The sequence below is a fragment of the Equus quagga genome, chromosome 5 (genome assembly GCF_021613505.1).
Source record: "Equus quagga isolate Etosha38 chromosome 5, UCLA_HA_Equagga_1.0, whole genome shotgun sequence".
Taxonomy (NCBI): Eukaryota; Metazoa; Chordata; class Mammalia; order Perissodactyla; family Equidae; genus Equus; species Equus quagga.
The window spans coordinates 3004235-3030267 of record NC_060271.1 but is presented as its reverse complement, the minus strand read 5'-3'; the positions used below and the strand labels follow the sequence as shown (position 1 = coordinate 3030267).

Below are 26033 nucleotides of genomic sequence, written 5' to 3'. Positions count from 1 at the left end.
ATGCTTCTGGAGATGTCCATTTAAGATGTCTGGTCCCCTCAAGACACAGATATGCTGGGTCTTAATGATATCCAAAGTCTACATGAAAAGTGGAAAGTCCATTCAATTACCTACGTTTCTCAGGTTCCAGATGTTTGGCAATACATTGTAGAACCTTCATGTAACTGCTAGTCTTCCCTACTTTTTTCTGGCTATTTACAGCTGAGCTGAAATACTAGTAGTAGCCTTGTTTCAGTCTTGAAAAACAGATTGATCTAACTTTAGAAGTTCCAAGAGCCACTCAAAAAGACCATGAATTCTGGAACTGAGGTTTGGCTTTTGCCTCCATCTGAAAATAAGATCCCTTTGCTAAGCTGGTATTAGTTAAATAGCCTTTCCTCAACCGTATACATATTATTTTTCAAAAAGTCAGAAAGACAGTGGCCTTTGGTGTCTGAAATTTTAGGGTGTTTGGCTAATCAATACCCTAGTGACTGATTAACCACATCTGAATGAGAATCATGTGAGTTCTGTTAGTTTCAAACATTAGATAGATCTTACAGATCCTGGCCTGTAGACATCTTTGACTCCAACTCCCTGACTAGACACTTTTATTCCTTCTAGGTCATACAGCGTGGTGGCTTCTGGATGAGATGTTTGCTGTTGCTGTTCTGATCTTGGCTTTGACGACTTGTCAGCCTGGGGTACCCATACAGGAGGATGTGATCTGGTGAGTCGGTCACACGTAGGGATCACCTGTTGGGGAACCAAGACACTTTCATGTTTGTGACCAGCTATTTTAGGATGGAATGTGACCTCTTTTCATGCTATTAATAATCTAGTGAAGGAGTAGCCGACTGTGAAAAGGGCATGCACTTGGAGTCAGATAGGCCTGAGTGCAAATCCCAGTTCTAATACGAAGGAGTTGGGAAATCTGGAGTAAATCACTTAATTTCTTTGAGCTTCAGTTTCCCCAGCTGTAAAATGAGAATAATAATGCCTCTTCTATAAGAGTTAATGAACATGAAATAAGATCCAGGATATAAAATATACTCAGATTAATAAATAGTAGTTCTCTTGAGTATGTTGGACAGCTAACCTCTACTTATCCATTTGTGAAACATAAGAACACCTGTCTCACAGTATTTTGGAGGAAGATAAAATTAGGTAATGTACACAAAATCATCTTGGGAAAGGGAAGAGGCTGTAGAGATGTTGGATCATTTCATTCCAGAAACGAGTTTACCTTTTGCTATAGGGTGACTCGTGGATGTGATATTTTTATATATACATTGCATTTCACCCATTCCATTTCCTTGACTATCCCAAACTGTCTTCATATTTTTTATATCTTAACATCAAGTATTTTGTGTGCTTCAACAGCCCCTTACTTCGCCTGTGGGATGGTTTTAAAGTAGTCTCTGTCTCTCAAACATTAAAGATTTTAAGCAGAGTTATTTTATTCAAATTCTTGTTGGCTAATTCAATTTTGAATCATTATTGCTTTTAAATGCTAGAGCAAGACAGATTTCCCTGAAGTAACAGTTCAGAAGAGGGAAAGGCATTTTTATAAGCAGTTAATTTGCAACTTGTATTTAAAGCAAACACAATTGTGAAAAATCAGAAAATTCACCTCTAATAATTAGGAAATAAAGGCAAGAGAACTATGGTAAAGGAAATATCTGCTGAGAGACTCTTAATTATAAAAGCTTATCATTGTAATCCTTTTTGAAAATGAACAAAGAGTCTTGATGTTTGATGAACTTATCAAGTACGACAGACCAGTGAAGAGGCAAATTTGAAGTCAAGGCAAAAGAGAACGAATTAAATATTTTACAAAGTGCTGAAGTAGGAAATCACGAGGTCTCTGTGTCAGCGTGCCTGACCCTGACTTTGAAACTGGAAAACTACATGGTGTAATGTCACTGGGTTCAGATGCTGGCACTGGCATTTACTGTTTGTGTGATGTCAGGCAAGTTATTTAAGTTTTCTGAGCTGTAAAACAGGAGGAAAGTAAGAGGAAGAATTAAATGCATGAAAAGTACTAAGAACAGTGCCTGGTACTTACTAAGCATTCGGTGAAATCGGTTGCCAGTGGTGTTGTGGGATTGTTGTTGTCATTTTTTGGTATTTCCATTCTGTCTGATGGTTGACAAAAATTAGACAGAACAAATTTATAATAATGTGCCAATTGGCATGGATTTTCTAGATTTATCAGTGATTTGAAACTTTTAAAAAATTTAACATGGCATTCTTTTTTCCCAAATAAAACTCTAACATTGTAAACAGATGATATACATTTACATTTTTAATGGTATATGTTTATTTTTACAAGTTCATCTTTACCATTTGCTTATTCTAAAGTCTTAATAGAAAAAGGGGGTTGTTTGAGAAAAACATTTTAAAACAATGGTGATAAAAAGGAAGTTATAAACTTCAGCCTCAGAAATCAATGGATCTTTATTACATATTTTATACAAATAATACATTTAGCATATGTGTTTCTTTAAAAAGTTTAACAATTTTTCAATCGTTTTTATTTATTGAGAGTTGTTTTATGGTGAAGAATATAACTTATCTTCATGAATGGTCCGTGTTTACTCAAAAGTCTTCTGTTGTTGGGTGTAGTTCCAAGTCATTAAGTCAAGTTGGTGGTTAATGTTCCTTGAGTTTTCATCCCCCTGTTCTATCAATTACTGAGGGAGGGATGTTGCAATCTCCAACTATATTTGTGGATTTGTCTATTTCTCCTTTCAGTTCTGTCAGTTTTTGCTTCACGTATTTTGAAGTTCTATTATGTCTTCTTGATGATGTACTCCTTTATCGTTATAAAAAGCTTTTGTTATCTCTGGCAAGCATCCTTGTCCTGCAGTCTGTTATTAATACAGCCGTTCTTGCTTTCTCATCATCAGTGTTTGCGTGGTGAGTGTTTTTCCAATATTTTATTTTAACTAATCTGACTCTTCATATTTTAAAGTATTCGTCATGTAGATAGCACACAGATGAGTCTTGCTTTATTATCTGGTCTAATGTCTTTTAATCGTAGTATTTATGCCATTTATATAAAATGTAATTACTGATATGCTTGGATTTGAGTCTACTAACTTTCTCCTTGTTTTCTACTTGTCCCATCTGTCCTTTGTTTCCATTTTTCTCTCTTTTTGTCATCTTTTAAGTTTAATATTTTTCAATTTCAAATGATTTATTAGTATTCTACCTTATTATTTTTGGTTGTTACTCTAAAATTTGCAATGTATATCATTTACTTATCACAGTCTACCTTTAAATAATATCATACCACTTCTGGTAGCATTTTTGTTCTGCCTGAATAACTTCTTTGACATTTCTTGTTGTAGTGCAGAATAAATTTTGATGATGAATTCTCCATTTTTGTTGGTCTGAAAAAGTTTTTATTTTGCCTTTATTTCAAAGAATTTCTTTGCTGAATATAAAATTCTCAGTGAATAGTTTTTTTCCCCTCATATCACTTTAAGGCTGTCATTCCGTTATCTTTGTCTTGCATTGTCTCTGAGGAGAAATCTACTTTGTTCCTCTTTGCGTGTCATATTTTTTAAAATTTGACTGCCTTTAAGATTTTCTCTTATCATTGGTTTCCAGCAGTTTGATCATGATGTGCCTTGGTATGGTTCTGTGGGTTTATAGTTCTCACCAAATCTGGAAATTTTTTGGCCGTTATTAATTCAAATATGTTTTCCACCCCAAACTGTCTCTTGCCTCTCCTGCTAATCCTACTGAAGATATTAGACTGCTTCATACATTCCCATAGCCCACTGAGGCTCTGGCTTTTTTTATTGTTGTTGGCTGTCTTGGTTCTCTCTTTGTTTCATTTGGGATAGTTTCTATCAGTATATCTTCAGGTTTACTAATGTTTTCTTCTGCAGTGTTTAATCTGTGTTTAAGCCCATTCAATGAACTTTTCATTTTGATTATTAAAATTTTAAGCTTCAGAAGTTTCATTTGGTACTTTTTAGCATCTTGGACTTCTCATCATGTTCACAATTCTCCTTAAACACTTTAACATACTTACAATAACTTTTTTAAAGTCATTGTGTGCTAATTCCATAGATCTTGAGAATTGGGAAGGACTTAGACAACACCTAGTTTAACCCACTCATATTACAGATAAAGAAACTGAGCCCTGCAGAGAGAAGGAGAACATTAAATAACAAGCAGACCACTCTGTCAGGCATTTTATGAATATTGGCCATTTTAATCTTCATTACATCCCTCCAAGATTGTAATTATTATCCCCCCAATTGAGGGCCAGACAGGAAACAAAGCAATCTGATATGTTCTAAGTGACCCAGCTCCCTGGTGGCATAGTCAAGCCTTCTAATTCTCAGATCACTGTTATCACCACCATTACCGCTAACCTCACACACCAGAAATAAGAATCTTATCAAAACTAAGCAACCATTTTGATAAGTAAGACAAATGTTTAATTTGGAGTTAAAATACCCAAAGTTTTCATAAGGTTTCAACCCAGCATTTACACTGATGAAGAAACATGAGTGAGGACCTCAAACATGGAGGACAACCGCAAGGGTTTGTTGGTTGGTTTGTTTGTTTTAAATAGGCCATATGGGCAGTGGGCCCTAAATAAACCTAAATCACGATGCTCCTTTTTATTTTCTTGCTTTCATAGACATCAGAGGGTGTTCACCAAAGCATCCTGGGCCAGGGCCATGCGAATATTTTCAGTGGTTGTCCAGATGACTGGGGATCAATATGTATTCAGGCTGTATGAGTTTTTAATTAATATGAACAAATGGCATAGTGAACATGACTCAAAAGGGAGTCTTGTGAATGTGGATACTTTTGCTCAGGATGACTAATCTTTAGCTATACTTGAAACTGGAGTAAAGTCCTGGCTTCGCCACTTTTTGGCTACAGAACTTGAGCAAGTTCCTCTAACTCTCTAAGGCTCAATTTTCTCATCTGTAAAACAGAGATAATACATATTTCATAGAGTGCTTGTCAGGAACTGACATAGAAAGTTCATATAAAGTACTTAGCCCAGAAGCTGGCACATGGTAAGCTTTTAGAATATTATTTTTATTACTCTATTTCCCTTTTGTCAGAAGTGCTTCATCTTGGGATGCTAGAACAATGCATAGAGTTGGAGTCAAACAGCCTTGGTCTAAGCCCTTGCTTTGCCATTTACTATCTCTATAACCTTAAGCAACTTATTTCAGCTTCCCATGAATCTGAGTTACTTATCTATAAAATGGGTATAATAATTCCTACCCCACAGGGTTCTTGTGAAATTTAAATGAGATAATATAAGGTTAAATGAGATACTATATTCATACCAAAAATTTTTATTGAGTTCCTACTATCTGCAAGGTGCTGAGCTTAGCACTAGAGCACAATGGTGAACAGCATAGGCATGATCCTTGCCTTGCAGAACTTGCTATGTAGTGGTGGAAACAAAGTGTGAGAAGCTCGGTGTATATGGCATTATGTTCACACAGGGCGGTCAGATCAAGAAGGCTGTCTGCGTGAAATGAGACCTCACTGAACTGGGAGGGTTCAGCCAGATGGACAAGGTGTGACTGTGCTGTGTGGAGGAATTAGCGTTATGCACACATTGCACAAAAGCCTGGCACATGCTCAGTACCAGAAGTTCTGCATGGAATTCTACGTGTATGTGGTGCACAGTAGATTCTCTTTTTTTGTTCACTCCTTCATTTTTTCGTTCGTTCGTTTGCTCATTCCTTCACTACACCTTCCAGGTATGTTAGGTGCTAGACGGTGAACTAAACAAATAACGTCCCTACTGTCAGGGAATTTACAGTGTAGTGAGGAGTGAGTCAATAAACTTGGAAATGAAACATTTCAGTGAGAACTGTCATAAATACCATGAAGGAAACAAATAGGGCCCTTTGAAAGAAGATATCAGAGCACCCTAAGGATATGCTGGTTGGGGATTTCTTTGTGGAGATGGAATTTAAGCTGGGCAGGAAGGATGGTAAGGGGAGACCACGTGCAGAACAGGGGAGATGAGAGATCAGCACGTGCCGAGACCTCCCGGTGGGAATGGCTCCCCACGGTCCTGGAACTGAAGGACGGGAGCAGCATGAGGGCAGGGGACTGTGCCTTGAGAGGACGTCAGAAAGGTGGCAGAGGCCAGTTCACAGAGGACCTCGGGCACCATGATCAGGAATTTGGATTTTAGTCTATATGTCCTAAAAAATAAAGAAATAAACAACACTAAAGGGTCTTATAAATGGGGGATATTATCTGATTCTAATTTGAAAAAATCATCATAGTGGCTGTGCAGAGAAGGGACTGGAGGAAGGTGAAATGGTAGGTCTTGGCCCATAGTAGGCCATGGCAATTATCTGGGTAAAAAATAATGGTGCCTTAAATTAGGACATGGGTGGGAGAGAGAAAGAAGGGAAGATATTTGAGAGAAATCTTGAAAGTAAAATTGACAGAAATTGCCAAAGGACTGGATATGCGGGTGAGGGGAAGGAAGGAATTAAAGCCCACTGCTGGGTATCTGGCTTGAGCAACTGCATGCTATGGTGGGTCCACTTACTGATGTGGGTGAAATCAAGAGAGGAGCTGGTTAAAAGGAGAAGATTACGAATTTCGATTTGGAACCATGACATGCCATGCCCGAGAGACACCTAGTGGAGATATAAGATGGGGCAGTTGAATAAACAAAACAGGATTTCAAGGTGTGGTCTAGGTTGATGATTTAAATGGAGGAGGCATTAGCATAGATGGTATGTGCAGCCCAGGGAGTGGATCTCACCTTCTGAAGAATGAGAAAAGCAGAAAGAGAAAAGAAGAAAGCCAAGACTTCGCCTTGAGGAATTCCAGTTCTGAGAGAAGTCAGAGAGAACCGGCCACAGAGGGAGGAAGAGAGCAAGGAAGTGTGGTGCTAAAGAAGTCCAAGAGGAGAAAGATTTCAAGAAGGAACTAACGGTTAACAAAGGGCAAGGAAAACCAAGCCAGAAAACTTTTCACTGGATTTAGCAACGTGGAGGTCACTGGAGACTCAGCACGTTCAAAGTCAATTCAAAATACCTCAGTTTCATGATGTAATTTTCATGTAACTGGATGGGGACTGGCTCAAGATGATATAAACAGTGACAATCAGCCTTGAATGTAAGCTGAGCCAACTTATTAGGGTGACCCCTGGCTATCATCAGTTAGGCCTTTTGACTTCTAGCCTAGGCTTGGTAGCTAATTAATTATTTTGTAATCTAAATTGCTGAGGTGGCCACATTCTGAGGTCAAGCAGTTGACTCATAGGTTATGTGTTCAACTCCAGAGTTTAGGCCTTTTGCCCAATACGCCACCCCATTTAAAAAGGCAGCTGGGAAGCATCTCACTAGCCCATAGCCCTGTACAGAGTGGGCATTCAATACATTTCTGATGAAAGATGGAGGTTTGATGAGCATGTATGAGGTTGAGAAGGTCAGAGACAAGAAACTAGCATGTATGTCAGGTTTGTGTTTGGAGCTTTACGTAAACGATCTCACTCCATATTCAAAACAGCCTCACAGTTATTATTGTCCTTGCTTTTTAGCTATAAAAGATTGAAGTTCAGTAAGTAGCAGAAACTGGATTTAAATGCATATGTGGTGGACTCTAAATGCCTTTCTGTTACATCAATGTTTCTTCAACTGTGTTACATAGTCTTACAGATATTACATGAAAAAAGAAATGATCTGTATTCAAAAAATTGGGTAAATGCTGGGTTAAGTAAATTAAAATGCAGAACTTCTCAGAACCTTTAATATGTTGTTGGGCATTTTAAATCTCCAAGAGTAGTATGGTGTATGCAATACATGCAAATGTATTTGACCGTGTAACTTTTCCTCTTTTCCTCCCCCTCCTCAGGTGTATATCTCAGAAACTAGCCCTCCACAGAGCACACTTTGAGAAACCCTGAAATAGCACTAGATTGACTCATGGTGGTTCTACAGACGAAACGTCAGATAGGTAAAGAAACTTGCCCATAGTAGCACAGCAAGGTAGATGCACACTAAAGACTAGGATCAAAGACTCCTGGGTCCCAGGGCTCATCTTAAATGTCTTACCACTTGAGTAGATTTTCAGTAGCTGGGAGATGCTTTAAAACTATTTGTCAAGATTTTCTAGGCCACAGATTTATTAATGGTTCCTTAAGTAATTGAAAAATTGACACAGTTCTTTTGGAAAGCCATTTGACCGTATGTGTCATAAGCTTTAAACTCATTTATATCCTCAACCCAGCCCTCCAATTCTACAGGATACATCTTTGGTAAGTAACTTAGAGAAAAAATGGGTGCTCAATACTCTAATTGTTTAATGTTAGGGAAGTGGAACAATATGCAATCATTATAAATATTTTACATTTCTGCTATAATATTAAGTGGAAAAATCAGGATATAAAATGTAATGCTCAGCATGACCTCAACCGTATTATGAAAATAAAGAGTGAAAGGAAATATAACAAAGTATTAATGGTGGTAGGATTGGGGCAATTTTTTTCTTTTATAATCTTTCCTATGTTCTCTTTAATGAGAATGTATTACTTTTATAATCAGCAAAAAATAAACTACATTAAAAAATTCACTGGGAGGATAAGAGAAAATGCTGGTCATATTGCTATTGGCTGGCAGGTTGGAGCCCTGTAATGACTTAATGAGCGGTTCTTGGGTACCTTCTGTCCTCCTGTTTCAGTGATAGCATTACTGTGTGTGCCTCTGTCTAGACATCATGTCACAAAGCTTTTAAAACTACAGCAACAAAGCACGCTCTGCCTAAGCTTTTGCTTCCATCCATTAATACTGTTTCCTTCCGTTTTGACATCATAATGCAGTCTCTGTGGGCTTACAATGACATTATCTTGACAATTCCACAGTGAGCTGCAGAACTAATGCTGGAGTCATTTTCTGCTTCCAAACCTTTGCCCTCTACCTTCTCTCCCACCTTTTAATGGTTAGAACTCTTGTCTTTCTCCATGTTCCTATGCTTCAAACCTTTATTATTGGGATTATCTATCAGAAAAATGATATATGGACCAAGGCTTGAGCCATTTGAATGTCTAGATACCAGGATTATTTAATTAGATTCTGACTGGGAATTAGGTTCAAATAAATCTCTGAACAATGCCACTTTAGTTCCCATAGATTGATTTTATTTTTTCCCTTCCCTGCTTTCCTTCCTTCCTTCCTAGCTTCCTCCTTCCCTCTCTCCCTCTTTCCCTCTATGTCTCTCTTTTTTCCTCCCTCTTCCCTTCCTTTTTTTTTGGCCTTTTCTAAATATTTACTTAGCACCTTCCTTGGATCTGGCACCGTGATAGGTGCTGGAACTTCAGTAGCAAACATACAGACAGTAAAGTACTTACCTTCAGAGAGGTTACAGTGTGGTGAGGAAGACAGAAGTTCTACAAAAATTATAAGTGTGATAATTCGGTGTTGAGAAGAAGATGTGCAGAGATTGACCAAATCATACAAAGGAAGATATCTAACCAGGCTGGGAGTTGAGAAATGTCTCCCTAGGGAACTGATGCTTATGACGAGGCTGAAAGATACCTAGGAATTAACCAGGTGAAGAGATAAATAGGTGAGTTCATTCAGGATTGGGTTTTACATGTATGTGTGATCAAGGGAAGATTGTGGTCCAGGAATTTAGGATATAGTTAAGATTTTTAAATGATGGATCATGGAATCAAAACTAATTATAAATGGAAATAAAAACAGGAGGGGGTCTTATTGCTCAAGAGGAAGTTCAGGTGTCAACGGAGGCCCCCATGAGATCCCACAAAAGCACAGTGGGAATCCTCAGGCACATAGTGTAGAAGGAGAGGAGGCTGCAGAGACCCAAATACCTCTGCACGGGCGACTCAGGAATCAGTGATTTGGAGGAAGAGGTGTTTCAGAGAGTGAGAGGGTCCAGGATGTGACCCTGGAAGATGGCAGAGTGAAGAAAAAGGTCATCGGAGGTGAGGAAAAGGAGTAAGTGAGAGGGAGAGTGTTAGATGCTCATCTGTGGGGATGGTGAGGTCTCCCAGAGCAGCGAGAAGAATTGGAGTAGAGAGGAAGACTGTGAGCTGAGCACAGGTCGGGGCAGAGGGGCCGCTGTCGTATCCTGGGATCAACTTATAGATCAGAGGTTCTCAAAATGTGGTCTGCAGACCTCAGGGAGGCCCCAGGATCTTTTCAGGTAGGGGAGCCTGTGAGTTCACAACAATTTCACAATAATACGAAGACATTATTTGCCCTTTTCACTGTGTTTATATTTGCATTGATGATACAAAAATAATGGTGGATAAAACTATTGCGACCTTGACACAAATCAAGGCAGTGCACCAAACTCACAGGAGAGAAATGAAGTTTTACTTAAGAAAGTCCTTCTTGAAATAATAGAAATTGTTAATCTCATTAAATCTCAATCTTAGCATACATGTTATTTAAATACTCTATGTGACAAAATAGGAAGAATGCATAAAGAACTTGTGCTGTACTCAAGTATAATGATTGTATTGAAAAAAAGCAATTGTTTGAGTTGTAAGTTGAAGTAGCCACTTTGCTTTCATGAAATAATGTTTTTACTTGACAGAATAACTACCAGACAAACTACACTTATTCAGTCTTAGATATTTGGCAGACATTGTCTCAAAAATGAACAGAGAGCCTATCACTTCAAGGAAAACAAATAGCAATGTTTGTTACAAGTGACAAAACCTGAACTTTCAAGCAAAAATTAAAATTTTGGAAAACATATCCACTATCATGAGTTTGATGAGATTACTGGTGATATTAATAAATTTAACTTTTTATTATTGTATAGTGAAATGTGTTAATATTTATACCATATGCACATGCAGTGAATCATTATTTTCCATATTTCCAATGCCTGATGTTACAAAAATCATGTATGGGTATGAGATCCATTCAAAGTGTATAATGACAAATGGTTTCAATGTAGCAGTATACAAAAAAATTCATTGATATGCTTTCAGATTCCACATTGCAACTAACATTTAAGAAATTCCCACTTGTCAAGTTTTGGCATAGTATCAAAGAAGGTCATCCGCCATTATCTGAAGGGATCATTAAAGCACTCCTCAGTTACATAACTTTTTCAACTACTAAAACACCTCTCAACTATATAACTTTTTCAACTACATAACTGTATGAGGCTGGAGTTTCTTCATAGACTTCAACCAAGACAACATAATGCAACAGACTGAATAAAAAAGCAGAAATGAGGATCTAGCTGCTTTGTACTAATCCAGACATTAAAGAGATTTGCAAAAAATGTAAAACAATGATGCTCTTTTCACTAATTATTTTTCTTGGAAATGTATTTTTAGGTAAAATTGTGTTGTTTATGGTAACATGTAATGTGTTTGTTATTGCAATTTTAAATAAATACGTATTTTAAAAATTTGTCAGTTTTGATTTTGAATTTTGTGAATATCTATAGATCTAGCCCACTTAAAAAAGCTCTTTGGAGTCCTCAGTAATATACTAGAATGTAGAAGGGGCCTGGGACCAGAGTTTGAGAATCAGTGTTAAAGATGAACATCACTTTGCTGACGATCCCGTGGCTCTTTGTCTAGGGATTCAGCCTAAGCGCCATCATTCATCATGAGTAGCAGCTCACAGCAGAATTAGCAGGAATTTGAAGCACTTTTTCTCCTACACTAGGGAGGTAATTGTGCCATTCGTCACAGCAGAGGCTGCCTGGCTCTCGGAGGTTGTGACAATCCTGGTGGTGACAGACAACCTTGCACCTTTGCCTAGTGGGCTGACCGGGCTGTGAAGCCTCCACAGCAGCAATGGCGCTGTGGAAAGAGGCTCAGGCTTGGAGCCAGGCGAGCTGGTGGCTGGACCCCGTCGCCCTGAGTGCTGAGCCACTTGGGCAAACTTTGTAACCTCTGGGGAGGCAGCATGGGGTAATAGAACACAACGTTAGAGCAGACCAGTTGCTACCTTCTACCTGTGTTACCCCAGGCAGGGGTCTCACGCTCTCATTTCTGTTGGCTGGTTTGTAAAAAGAGGAGGCAACAGCGTGGTGAGGAACAGGAAATGAGCTTTGTCATCAAAACAACCAGTTCAAATTCTGCCTGTCCTTCCTGGGCTATGACTTCAGGGACGACTTAGCTTTTAGGAACCTTAACTATCTTATATATAGAATAGGGCTAATAATATTTACCTCCTACAATCATTACAGAGATTAGATGAGATAATCCATGTAATGTCCTAGCATGGAAAAATAAAAGCCAATCTTTAATAAACACTTCATAAGCATTTTAATGTGCTTTCAATAACCCTATTAGGCACTGTTATTTTTAACATAGTTTTACAGATGGGAATGCTGTAGCTCAGAGATGTTAAGCAACTTGCTCAAGTTTTCAAATTCAGGTGGCTAAGATTCAAACTCAGTTCTCTCGCCCCAGACCCCAGGTTCTTAACCACTTGCTTTCTGCTGCTCAAACTCTTCAAAAACATTAGCCCTCCTCAATACTTGTCTCTCTACAATTAGAATAATTTGATCCACATAGGCTTGATACAGGATTGAAAGAGAGAATTTATATAAGCCCTCCAGCATCATACCAGATACAGTAGGAGCACAACAAATTTTCATTCTTCATTTCTTAAAACTGCGATTGACTGGAAGGAAAAACACGCACAGCTTTTTCCTTTGCTTAAATTCTGCATCTGAAAATTGACACAGGGAGATGAAAAGAGTTCTGGCGATGGATGGTAGTGATGGTTGCACAATGCCATGAATGTACTTAGTGCTACTGAACTGTACACTTAAAAATGGTTAAGATAGTAAATTTTATGTTATATGCATTTTACCACAGTAAAAATAATTGGAGAAAAAGGCAAGGCCATAGGCCACACATCTTTTGTTTTAAAAACAGCATGTGGAATTCTTAAGAAGGAAGATGAAATCTTTCAAGTGTTGGAAGCACCCTCACAGCCAAACCTTCTGAGTGCGAATACCTGTGCATCTGTTGACATTCCCCTCCTCTCCCTGCGCCGTCCCCCCTCCCACCTCCCCATAACTGGAAATTTAAGGGAACATATTGCCTCGAGTTCTGCTGCTACAGGTACCCAGATGCCCAAATCCATGGGCAAACTTTACAAATTAAAAAATTCAGCATCTGTTCAGCCATAAAAAAGAAGGCAATCCTGCCACTTGCAACAACCTGGAGAACCTGGAGGACATTATACTAAGTGTAATAAGCACTATGGGAAATAGAATACAGCATGATCTCACTGACATGTGGAATCTAAAAAAGTTGACCTTGCAGAACCAGACAGTTGAATAGCAGTTACAAGGGCTGGGGAGTAGGGAACATGGGGAGAGTTTGCTCAAAGGGTACAAACTTTCAGTTACCAGATGAATAAGTTCTGGGGATTTAATGTATAGCATAGTGACTGTAGTTAATAATGCTCTAGTGTATACTTGAAATTTGCTAAGATAGTAGAGCTTAAGTGTTCTCACCACACCAAAGAAAAGAAAAAGGATAACTATGGGAGGTGATGGATGTATTAATTAGTTTGATTGTGGTCATCATTTCGCAATGTATATGTATTTCAAACCATCACATTGTATACCTTAAATATATACAATTTTTAGTTGTCACTTATACCTCAGTAAAACTAGGAAAAAATTCAGCATCTGTTTTCATATTATTAAGATACTTTCATGTTAAAAGACCTTTTTGAATTTATAATAACAAAGTAAAAATTACCATAATAAAAATTTAAACAATTGAAGCAGGGGTCTTTCCTCTTTTTAGGAGAGTAAGTCGGGCTGCTCACAGTTCCGCTGCCACAGAAGTTGCCTGCCAGCTGAGCAACTGGTCAGAGTGGACAGATTGCTTTCCATGTCAGCAAAAAAAGGTAAGACATTTATGACTAGTTTTGGGGACTTTAATGTTTTAATTATACATTAGGTATTCAAATGGAGATGAATGATTGGGTCTATGAATCTGGAGGTCTGGGGAGAAACTGGGCCTAGAAATAGGTATTCAGAAGCCATGAACACATGAATGGTGGAACTTTTTCTGCCTCTTTTGATTTTGTTTGTAAGGTATTATTGGGTAAGGCTGCAAAAACTGTATGTCACAGCTTATATGTAGAAAAGTGGTCATTTGGACAGGAGCACACTGGATCCCCAATGGCCTCTCTGGGTTCTGGCCAATCAATTGCCTTCTAAAGAGGATCATCTGGAGCGAATAATGGCTTGGTAACAAAATGCCAAGCTGTCCAGGACCTATGGGGAGCTGAGATAAACCAGAGCATACAACAGAGGGTGTTCCTGAGGATTCTACTTTTATGGATTGAAAAGGCTGACACATCCGATGAACAGACATGTGTCTATCTTGCCTATTTAAATGGTCTTGAATGGTCCAAAATCATCACTAAACTCAGTGGCATACCAAGGCAAAGGAGATTTTGGGAGCATTCCTTAACTATGTCCTGGCAGAGAAGAGTATTAAAATTCTGACTTTGAAGGAAACAGACATCCAAGTCCAGGAAGCACAGAGAGTCCAAAATAAGATGAACTCAAAGAGACTCACACCAAGACACATTATAATTAAAATATCAAAAGTTAAAGATAAAGAGAGAATCTTAAAACAGCAGGAGAAAAGTAACTAGCTACATACAAGGGAACCACCATAAGACTATCATTTGATTTTTCAGCAGAAACTTTACAGACCAGGAGCGAGTGCATGATATATTCAAAGTACTTACAGGAAAAAACTTACAACCGAGAATACTCTATCCTGCAAGGTTATCCTGCAGAATTGAAGGAGAGATATAGCGTTTCCCAGACAAACAAAAGCGAAAGGAGTTCATCAGCAGTAAACTAGCCTTACAAGAAATGTTAAACAGACTTCTTTAAACAGAAATAAGAAAATTATGAAAGAAAAAATCTCATTGGTAAAGGCAAACGTATAGTAAAGGTAATGGATCAACCACCTATATAGCTAGTAGGAAGGTTAAAAGACAAAAGTAGTAAAATCATCTATGTCTACAATTAGTAGTTAAAGGATACAACAGATTTTTAAAATGTGAAATATGACATCAAAAATAAAATGTATGGGAGCAGGAGTAAAAATGTAGTGCTTTTAGAATGTGCTGGAACTTAAGCCAGCATCATCTTAAAATGATGCTATATACATAGGTTGTTATATTTGAATGTCATGATAACTGCAAAACAAAAACTTATAACAGATACATAAGAAACAAAGAGAAAGAAATACAAATATAACACTAAAGAAAACCATCAAGTCACAAGGGATGAGAGCAAGAGAACAAGAAAGGAGGAGAAAAGAACTGCAAAAACAACAAGAAAACATTAGCCAAGTTTCAATAAGTACATACCTATCAATAATTACTTTAAATGTAAATGGACTAAATGCTCCAATCAAAACAGGGAGGGAGTTGGAGGAGGGCAAAAGGAGTAAATGGGTATATATGTATGGTGATGAGTGGAAACTAGACTTTTGGTGGTGAACATCATGCAGTCTATACAGAAGCTGAAATATAATGATGTACACCTGAAATTTACAAAATGTTATAAACTACGTGGCCTCAATAAAATAAATTTTTAAAAAAGACATAGGGTGGCTGAATGGATAAAAAAAAAACAAAAACAAGACCCATACATATGCTGCCTACAGGAGACTCACTTCAGATCTAAACATACACACACTGAAAGAAAAGGGATGGAAAAAGATATTCCATGTAAATGGAAATGAGAAAGGGAAGGTAGCAATACTTTAATCAGACAAAATAGACTTTAAAACAAAGACTATAATAAGTGACAAAGGGATTACCTAATGATAAAGGAGTAATTCCAAAAAAAGGATATAACACTTATAATTGTCTATGCACCCAACATAGGAAAACCTAAATACATAAAGCAAATATTAACAGATGTAAAGGGAGAAATTGACAGTAATATAATAATAGCAGGGGACTTAAAAATCACACTTACATCAATGGATAGATCATCCAGACAGAAAATAAGAAAACATTGGCCTTAAATGACACATTAGACCAGATGGACTTAATAGTTATACACAGAGCCTTCTATTGAAAATAGCAGAATACACGTTCTTTTCAAGTGCACATGGAACATTCTCCAGGATAGATCACATATTAGGCCACAAAACAAGTCTCAATAAATTTAAGAAGATTAAAGTCATATCAAACATCTTTTATGATCTCAAAGGTATGAAATTAGAAATCAATTACAAGAAGAAAACTGGAAAAAACAGGAACACAGGGAAGCTAAACAACATGCTACTAAACAGCCAATGGGTCAATGAATAAATCAAAGAGGAAATAAAAAAAATACCTTGAGATAAATGAAAATGGAGACACAATGTTTCAAAATCTATGGGATGCAGGAAAAGCAGTTCCAAGAGGAAAGTTCATAGCAATACAGGCCTACCTTAAGCAACAAGAAAAATCTCAAATAAACACTTTAACCTTACACCTAAAAGAACTAGAAAAATAAGAGCAAACAAAGCCCAAAGTTAGTGGAAGGAAGAAATAATAAAGACCAGAGTGGAAATAAATGAAATAGAGACTAAAAAAAAATAAAAGTAGAAAAGATCAATGAAACCAAGAGCTGGTTCTTTGAAAAGAAAAAATTGATAAATCTTTAGCAGAGGGCCCAAACAAATAAAATCAGAAATGAAAGAGAAGTTACAACTGACACCACAAAAATGCAAAAGATCATAAGAAATTATCATGAACAATTATATGCCAACAAATTTGACAACCTAGAGGAAATGGATAAATTCCTAGAAATATACAATCTGCCAAGACTGAATCAAGAAGAAATAGAAAATCTGAACAGATAAATTACTAGTACTGAAATTGAATCAGTAGTCAAAGAACTCACAACAAACAAAAGTCCAGGACAGTTGGCTTTATAGGGAAATTCTACCAAACATTTAAGGGAGTGTTGGGGTGGTCCAGTGGCATAGTGGTTAAGTTCACATGCTCTGCTTTGGCGGTCCAGGGTTTACTTGTTCAGATCCTGGACACGGACCTAGGCACCACTTATTGAGCCATGTTTTGGTAGGCATCCCACATATAAAATAGAGGAAGATGGGCACAGATGTTAGCTCTGGGCCTCTCTTTCTCAGCAAAAAGAGAAGGATTGGCAGTGGTTGTTAGCTCAGGGCTAATCTTCCTCAAAAAAAAATTAAATTAAAAATTAAAAAATAAATAAATAAAAGAGAGGTCATACCTATCCTTCTCAAACTATTCCAGATAATTGAAGAGGAAGGAAAACTTCCAAACTCATTCTATAAGGCCAACATTATCCTGGTACCAAAACCAGACAGACACTACAAAAAAGAAATTACAGGCCAATATCCCTGATGAATATAAATGTAAAAATCCTCAACAAAACTTAGCAAACCAAATTGAACAATACGTTAAAAGGATCATACACCATGATCAAGTGGGATTTATTCCAGCGGTGGAAGGATGGTTCAACATCCACAAATCAATCAATGTGACACCCCACATTAACAAAATGAAGAATAAAAATCATATGATCATCTAAATAGATGCAGAGAAAACATCTGACAAAATTCAACATCCATTTGTGATAAAAACTCTCAACAAAGTGGGTAGAGAGGGAATATACCCCAACATAATAAAGGCCATATATGATAAGCCCAGAGCTAACTTCATGTTCAACTGTGAAAAGCTGAAAGCTTTTCTAAGATTAGGAATGAGACAAGGATGTTCACTCTCACCACTTTTATTCCACATAGTATTGGAAGTCCTAGACAGCAATCAGACAAGAAAAGAAATAAAGAAATAAAAGGCATCCAAATTGGAAAGGAAGAAGTAAAACTGTCACTATTTGTAGATGACATGATACCGTGTATAGAAAACCCCCCAAACACCAAAAAACTATTAGAACTAATAAATGAATTCAGTAAAGTTGCAGGGTACAAAATCATATACAGAAATCTCTTGTGTTTCTTTACACTAATAACGAGCTATCAGTAAGACGAATTAAGAAAACAATCCTATTTACAATTACATCAAAAAGAATAAAATACCTAGGATTAAATTTAACCAAGGAGGTGAAAGACCTGCATTCTGACAACGATAAGATGTTAATGAAAGAAATTGAAGCTGACACAAATAAATGGAAAGATATTCCATGCTTATGAATTGGAAGAATTAATATTGTTAAAATGATCATACTACCCAAAGCAATCTAGAGATTCAATGCCATCCTTATCAAAATACCAATGGCAGTTTTTACAGAACTAGAACAAAAATCTTAAAATTTGCATGGAACCACAAAAGACCCTGAATAGCCAAAGCAATCTTGAGAAAGAAGAACAAAGATGGAGGCAGCACGGTCCCTGATTTCAAACTATACTACAAAGCTATAGTAATCGATACAGTATGGTACTGGCACAAAAACAGACACATAGATCAATGGAACAGCATAGAGAGCTCAGAAATAAACCCACACTTATATGGTCAAGTAATATACAACAAAAGAAGCAAGAATATGCAATGGGGAAAAGACAATCTCTTCAAAAAATGATGTTGGGAAAATTGGACAGCTACATGCAAAAGAATGAAACTAGACCACTTTCTTATACCATATACAAAAATAAACTCAAAATGGATTAAAGACTTAAATATAAGACCTGAAATCATAAAACACCTAGATGACATAGGCAGCAAATTCTTTGGCATCATTCTTGGCAATATTCTTTTTGGATCTATCTCCTCAGTCAAGGGCAAAAAAAGCAAAAATAAACAAATGGGACTACATCAAACTAAAAAGCTTTTGCACAGCAAAGGAAACCATCCACAAAATGAAAAGACAACCTACCTAATGGCAGAAGATGCTCACAAATTATATATCTGGTAAGGGGTTAATATCCAAAATATATAAAGAGCTCATACAACTCAATATTAAAAAACCAAGCGTTTGATTAAAAAATGAGCAGGTGACCTGAATAGACATTTTTCCAAAGAATATATACATATGGCCAACAAGTACCTGAAAAGAAGCTCAACATGACTAATCACCAGGGAAAAGCAAATCAGAATCACAATGAGCTATCATCTCACACCTGTTAGAATGGCTGTTATCAAAAAGACAGCAAATAACAAGTGTTGGCGAGGATGTGGAGAAAAGGGAGCCCTTGTGCACTGTTGGTGGGAATGTAAATTGGCACAGTGACTGTGGAAAACAGTATGGAATCTCCTTAAAAATTAAAAATACAGGGGTCAGCTTCGTGGTGTAGTGGTTGGATTTGTGTGCTCCAGGGTTCACGGGTTCAGATCCTGGACATGGACCCACACACTGCTCATCAAGCCATACTGTGGCAGCATCCCACATATAAAAATGGAGGAAGATTGGCACAGATGTTAGCTCAGGGCCAGTTTTCCTCAAGCAAAAGGAGGAATATTGGGAACAGATGTTAGCTCAGGGCCAATCTTTCTCACACACACACACACGAAAATTAAAAATAGAACTACCATATGATCCAGCAATTCCACTTCTGGGTATTTATACCAAAAAAACCCTAAAACACTATTTTGAAAAGATATATGCACCCCTATGTTCATTGCAGCATTATTTACAGTAGCCAAGATATGGAAGCAACCTAAGTGTCCATTGCTAGAGGAATGGATAAAGAAGATATGGGACATATATACAATGGAATATTAGTCAGCTACAAAAAAAAAAGAAATCTTGCCATTCGCAACAACATGGATGGACCTAGAGGGTATTATGCTAAGTGAAATAAGTCAGACAGAGACAAATATTGTACGATTTCACTCATATGTGGAACCTAAAAACCAAAACGAACAAACAAGACAAAACAACCAAACTCAGACATACAGAGAATAAACTGGTGGTTGCCAGAGGGGAAGATGGCGGGGGACAGGCAAAATAGATGAAGAGAATTAAGAGGTACATTATAAAACAAGTCAGTCATGGGGATGCAATGTACAGCATAGGGAATGTAGTCAATAATATCGTAATAACTTTGCATTGACAGATGCTTACGAGGTTTAAACCATGGTGATCATTTCATGTTGTATATAAATATCAAGTCACTATGTTGTACATCTGAAACTAACATAATACGGTATGTCAACTATACTTCAATGAAAATAAGTAAATAAATAAACAAAATTAAAATTCTGACATTTTTCACAATCACTGGCTTGTGGTGGTAAAAATCAGACTAACCTCTGGTTTATTATTGTTTAAAAATCTCTTCTGATGACACATTCCTATATTGGATGGATCAGGATGGGATGCATCCAGCGTCCCACCTGCCCCACTTGGTACACTGCTGCCCGAACCTTGTCTATTGGCACATTACTGTCAAGTCTAAGTGTTTAAGCCCCACTTCTGTACTTTAGGTCCTGGCTTTGCATCTTATTTGCTGTGTTACTTTGGGCATATTTTTTATCTTGTCCGTGCTCTGATTCCTTATCTATAAACGGGAGTAGTAATAGTACTTACATCCTAGAGCTTTTGTGAGTATTAAATGAGTAATGCATGCAAAGTGCTTTTCATAGCATCTGGCGCAGAGCAAGTGTTGAATAAGTGTTAGCTGTTTTTATTATTTCTATCTGTGTCCTCCTCTCCAATCCCACTCCCACGCCTTGACTCAAACCCAGCTCTTCTCTCACCTGAGCTCTTGCAGAGTCGCCTGATGTCCTCCTGCCTGCAGACCCACTCCTCAGTCAGGTGTGGAGCGACCCTGTGCACGTTTGATAAGTTGTTCCAAGTCACACAGAGCTCTAAATCATCACAGATGGAAATGCAGTTTGGGCCTAGTTTATTCAACTTCAAAGCCTGAAATTGGTTATTTTACCTCTCCTATCTCTGAGATATGCCAAGAAATCCTAGACTACGCCTGTTTAACAACATCTGCCACCAAAACCTCCTTTTCCTCTGATATCTGTACTAGCTCTCTGAGTCTGCTGTAACAAATTGCCACCAACCGACTAGCTTAAAACAGCAGAGATTTACCCTCTCACGGCGCTGGGGGCCAGAAGTCTGAGAGCAAGGTGCTGGCAGGGCCACGCTCCCTCTGGAGGCTCCGGGGGAGAGTCTGTTCTAGGCCCCTTCCGGCTTCCGGTGGCTGTTGACAATCCCTGACTTGTGGCCGAATCACTGGAATCTCTGCCTCTGTGGCCACATGGCCTCCTCCTGTTCTCTGAGTCTCCTTTGTGTGTCTGTGCTAAATCCCCCTCTACCTTCTTACAAGGACACTGTGATGGCACTTAGGGCCCACCTGGATAATCCGGAGTAACCTCATCTCAAAAACTTTAATCATATCTGCAAAGACCCTTTTCCAAATAAGGTAACACTTATAACTTTCAAGGATTAGGACTTGATTTCTTTGCATGGCCGTTACTCAACCTATCATACATCCTAGACTACATTTTTCTCATGTGTTGCAGTTTCTATAGCAGACAGCACAGGTGAATGACTTACAGTTTAAATCAGAATTGAAGTATTTCCTCAATGACTCAAAAAAGGTCTTTAAAGTAATCCTTAAAGTAATTAAATTCTGTTAATTACTTAAATGAAAGACCACCCTAGTTTCTTTTTATTAATATGTTTCTTCCTCTCAAAATTATCCAAACAAAGATGTGCATTTTGGGACAGACACATTATCTGCTAGCTAGAAATAAAATTATGTCTTAATGATACCAACCACAGGCAAGAGACAGAGAAGTCCCTAAGGGCGTGTCTGCACCAATCTTTCTGCAACACAGTGTCTTCTCTATTTGATAACAACCTAGAAAATAGGGAGCTGGAGGGAACAAACCCCATGGCTGCACCATCATTCCAAGTGCAGTCATGTGTCACATAACAATACTTCAGTCAACGATGGACCGCATACATGACAGTGGCCTCTTAGGATCAGTACCATAGAGCCTAGGCGTGCAGTAGGCTACATCATCTAGATTTGTGTAAGTACACTCATGATGTTCACACAATGCCGAAAACACCTAATGGCACATTTATCAGAATGTATCACCATCATTAAGTGGCACGTGACCGTACAGAAACCACAGGAAGGATGATAATGGCATTACTAGTTACCATTTATTAAATAATTTCTATATACCAGGCACTGTTTTATTTATTTATTTTTATTGCAGTAACATTGGTTCATAACATTATATAAATTTCAGGTGTACATCATTGTGTTTTGATTTCTGTGTAGGTTACGTCACGTTCACCATCCAAAGACTGCTTACCATCCATCACCACACGCATGTGCCTGATCACCCCTTTCACCCACCCTTCCTCCTCCCCCCTTCCCCTCTGGTAACCAGCAATCCAATCTCAGTCTCTGTTTATTGTTGTTTTTATCTTCTACTTATGACTGAGATTATACAGTATTTGACTTTCTTCCTTTGACTTATATTGCTTTGCATAATACCCTCGAGGTCCATCCATGTTGTCACAAATGGCCAGATTTAATCATTTCTTATGGCTGAGTAGTATTCCATTGTGTATATATACCACATCTTCTTTATCCATTCATTCTTTGATGGGCACCTAGGTTGCTTCCGAGTCTTGGCTATTGTGAATAATGCTGTGATGAACGTAGGGGTGCATATATCTTTAGGCATTTGTGTTTTCATGTTCTTTGGATAGGTACCCAGCAGTGGAATAGCTGGATCCTATGGTAGTTCTATTCTTAATTTTCTGAGGAAACTCCATACTGTTTTCCACAGTGGCTGCACCAGTTTGCACTCCCACCAGCAGTGAATGAGAGTTCCCTTCTCTCCACATCCTCTCCAACACTTGTTATTTCCTATCTTGTTAATTATAGCCATTCTGATGGGAGCAAAGCGATATCTCATTGTAGTTTTGATTTGCATTTCCCTGATAGTTAGTGATGTTGAACATCCTTTCATATGCCTGTTGGCCATCCATGTATCTTCTTTGGAGAAATGTCTGCTCAGATCTTTTGCCCATTTTTTAATTGGGTTGTTAGATGTTTTTGTTGTTGAGATGTCTGAGTTCTTTATGTATTTTGGATATTAACCCCTTATCAACTATATGGTTTGCAAATGTCTTCTCCCAATTGTTAGGTTGTCTTTTCGTCTTGTTGGTGGTTTCCTTTGCTGTGCAGAAGATTTTTAGCTTGATGTAGTCCCATTTGTTTATTTTCATTATTGTTTCCCTTGCCCAGTCAGACATAATACTTGAAAACATGCTGCTAAGACTGATGTCAAAGAGCGTACTATGTTTTCTTCTAGAAGTTTCATAGTTTCAGGTCTTATATTCAAGTCTTTAATCCATTTTGAGTAAATTTTTGTGTACGGTGCAAGATACTTTCATTCTTTTGCATGTGGCTGTCCACTTTTCCCAACACCATTTATTGAAGAGACATTCCTTTCTCCATTGTATGCTCTTGGCTCCCTTGTCAAATATTAGCTGTCCATAGATGTGTGGGTTTGTTTCTGGGCTCTCAGTTCTGTTCCATGAATCTGTGTGTCTGTTTTTGTGCCAGTACCATGCTGTTTTGGTCACTATAGCTTTGTAGTATATTTTGAAATCAGGGAGTGTGATATCTCCAGCTTTGTTCTGTTTTCTCAGGGTTCCTTTGGCTATTTGGGGTCTTTTGTTGTTCCATATAAATTTTAGGATTCTTTTTCTATTTATGTGAAAAATGTTGTTGGAATTTTGATAGGGATTGCATTCAATCTGTAGATTGCTTTAGGAAGTATGGACATGTTAGCTATGTTAATTCTTCCGATCCAAGGGCGTGGAATATCTTTCCATTTCTTTATATCTTCTTCTATTGCTTTCAACAATGTTTTATAGATTTCAGTGCACAGATCTTTCACTTCTTTGGTTAAGTTTATTCTTAGGTATTTTATTCTTTTTGCTGCAATTGTTAATTGGGTTTTATTCTTAATTTCTCTTTCTGCTACTTCATTGTTAGTGTATGGAAATGCAGCTGAGTTTTGTATGTTGATTTTGTATCCTAAAACTACCATATTCAGTTATTATTTCTAAAAGTTTTTTGGTGGGTTCTTTAGAGTTTTCTATATCTAAAATCATGTCGTCTGCAAATAGTGACAGTTTCACTTTTTCTTTTCCAATTTGGATCTCTTTTATTTCTTTTTCTTGCCTGATTGTTCTGGCCAGGACTTCCAATATAATGTTAAATAAGAGTGGTGAAAGTGGGCATCATTGTCCGGTTCCTGTTCTTAGAGGGATAGCTTTCAGTTTTTCTCCATTGAGGATGATATTAGCTGTGGGTTTGTCACATGTGGCTTTTATTATGTTGAGGTATATTCTTTCTGTACCTATTTTATTCAGAGTTTTTTAAATCATAAATGGATGCTGAATCTTGCTAAATGCTTTTTCTGCATCTATTGGGATGATCATGTGATTTTTATTCTTCATTTTGTTAATGTGGTGTATCACGTTGATTGATTTACAGATGTTGAATCATCCCTGCGTCCCTGGAATAAATCCCACTTGATCATGGTGTATAATTTTTTAAATGTATTATTGTATTCAATTTGCTAGTATTTTGTTGAGGATTTTTGCATCGATGTTCATCAGTGATAATGGCCTGGAATTTTCTTTTTCTGTGTTGTCCTTGTCTGGTTTTGGTATCAGGATAACGTTGGCTTCATAGAATGAGTTAGGAAGCCTCCCCTCCTCTTCAATGTTTTGGAAGAGTTTGATAAGGATAGGTATTAAGTCCTCTTTGAATGTTTGGTAGAATTCACCAGGGAAGCCATCTGGTCCTGGACTTTTATTTTTTGGGAGGTTTTTGATTGCTGTTTCGATCTCCTTACTGGTGATTGGCCTATTCAAATTCTCTATTTCTTCTTGACTCATTTTGGAAGGTTGTATGATTCTAAGAATTTATCCATTTATTCTAGATTATCCAATTTGTTGGCATATAGCTTTTCGTAGTATTCTCTTATAATCTTTTGTATTTCTGATGTATCCATTGTAATTTCTCCTCTTTCATTTCTGATTTTATTTATCTGAGCCTTCTCTCTTTTTTTCTTGGTGAGTCTAGCTAAAGGTTGTTAATTTTGTGTATCTTTTCAAAGAACCAGCTTTTGGTTTCATTGATTTTTTTCTATTGTTTTTTAATTCTCTACTTCATTTATTTCTGCTCTGATTTTTATTATTTCCTCCCAGGCACTGTTTTAATGCTTTAAATAAATTGTCTTATTTGACTTTCACAGCCAACTGTAAGTGATAAATACCATTGTCCCCTTTGGTTAGTTCCCATTAAGAAAGAGGCAGAGCCTAGATTTAAAACTTGGTCATTCTGATTCCAAAATGCCCATGTGCCTGATCACTTCACTCTCTAATGCCTCACTCAGAACTATATGGACAGTAATAAGTAATATTAATGGTCACCTAATCCAATTCCCACTCAGTCAAAAATCCTCTGGAGTAGCCCAACAGCTGGCCACAAGAATAACGATGTCGTCGATAATTAGTATTATTGAGTACCTACCAGGAGCCAGGCAAAATACTGATTTCTTTACACGAATTATCGCTAATCTTCACAACACTCTCAGATATATCTCATTTTACAGATGATAAAACTGAGAGTCAGAGACGTTAAGTAACTTACCTAGCGACACATATACAGTAAGTGGCAGAACTGGAATTCCAATCCAGCTTAAAATGGGATTCATAAGAGTACTTGACCTAAACTTGTGAGGATTAAAAGAGATAAAGACTGTGAAGTGCTTGGCCAATGGTAAGCACTCAAAAAATAGTAGCTACCATCACTGTTATCCTCACATTGGTAACGGCAGGTCTTAAAATTCTGATGAACCTATTAAAGAGTCGGGAAGAGACTTGGCTCTACATTGGAATGCTGAGCACTGTTTTATTTACTTCATAGTGGGGCAAGATGTGGGTAGAAAATTAAAATATCCTCATCTTCCCAAATTGATCAGTAATTATAATCTCTTCCTGCAGTTTACAAATCTCTTATCAGTGTTCTCAACTGAAAGGCGAGGCAG

The 26033-nt window shown here is 37.5% G+C and overlaps 1 protein-coding gene across 1 annotated transcript in view; it reads left to right on the top strand.

Annotated features, from left to right (window-relative positions):
* The first annotated feature begins 551 nt into the window (after positions 1-551).
* Positions 552-26033, top strand: part of C8A (complement C8 alpha chain) — a 66193-nt gene continuing 40711 nt past the window's right edge. Inside the window, exons 1-2 of the mRNA XM_046663487.1 lie at positions 552-709; positions 13766-13868. Of these exons, the coding sequence (XP_046519443.1) occupies positions 633-709; positions 13766-13868 (180 nt within the window). The 5' untranslated portion in view covers positions 552-632. The remainder of the gene's footprint in view (positions 710-13765; positions 13869-26033) is intronic.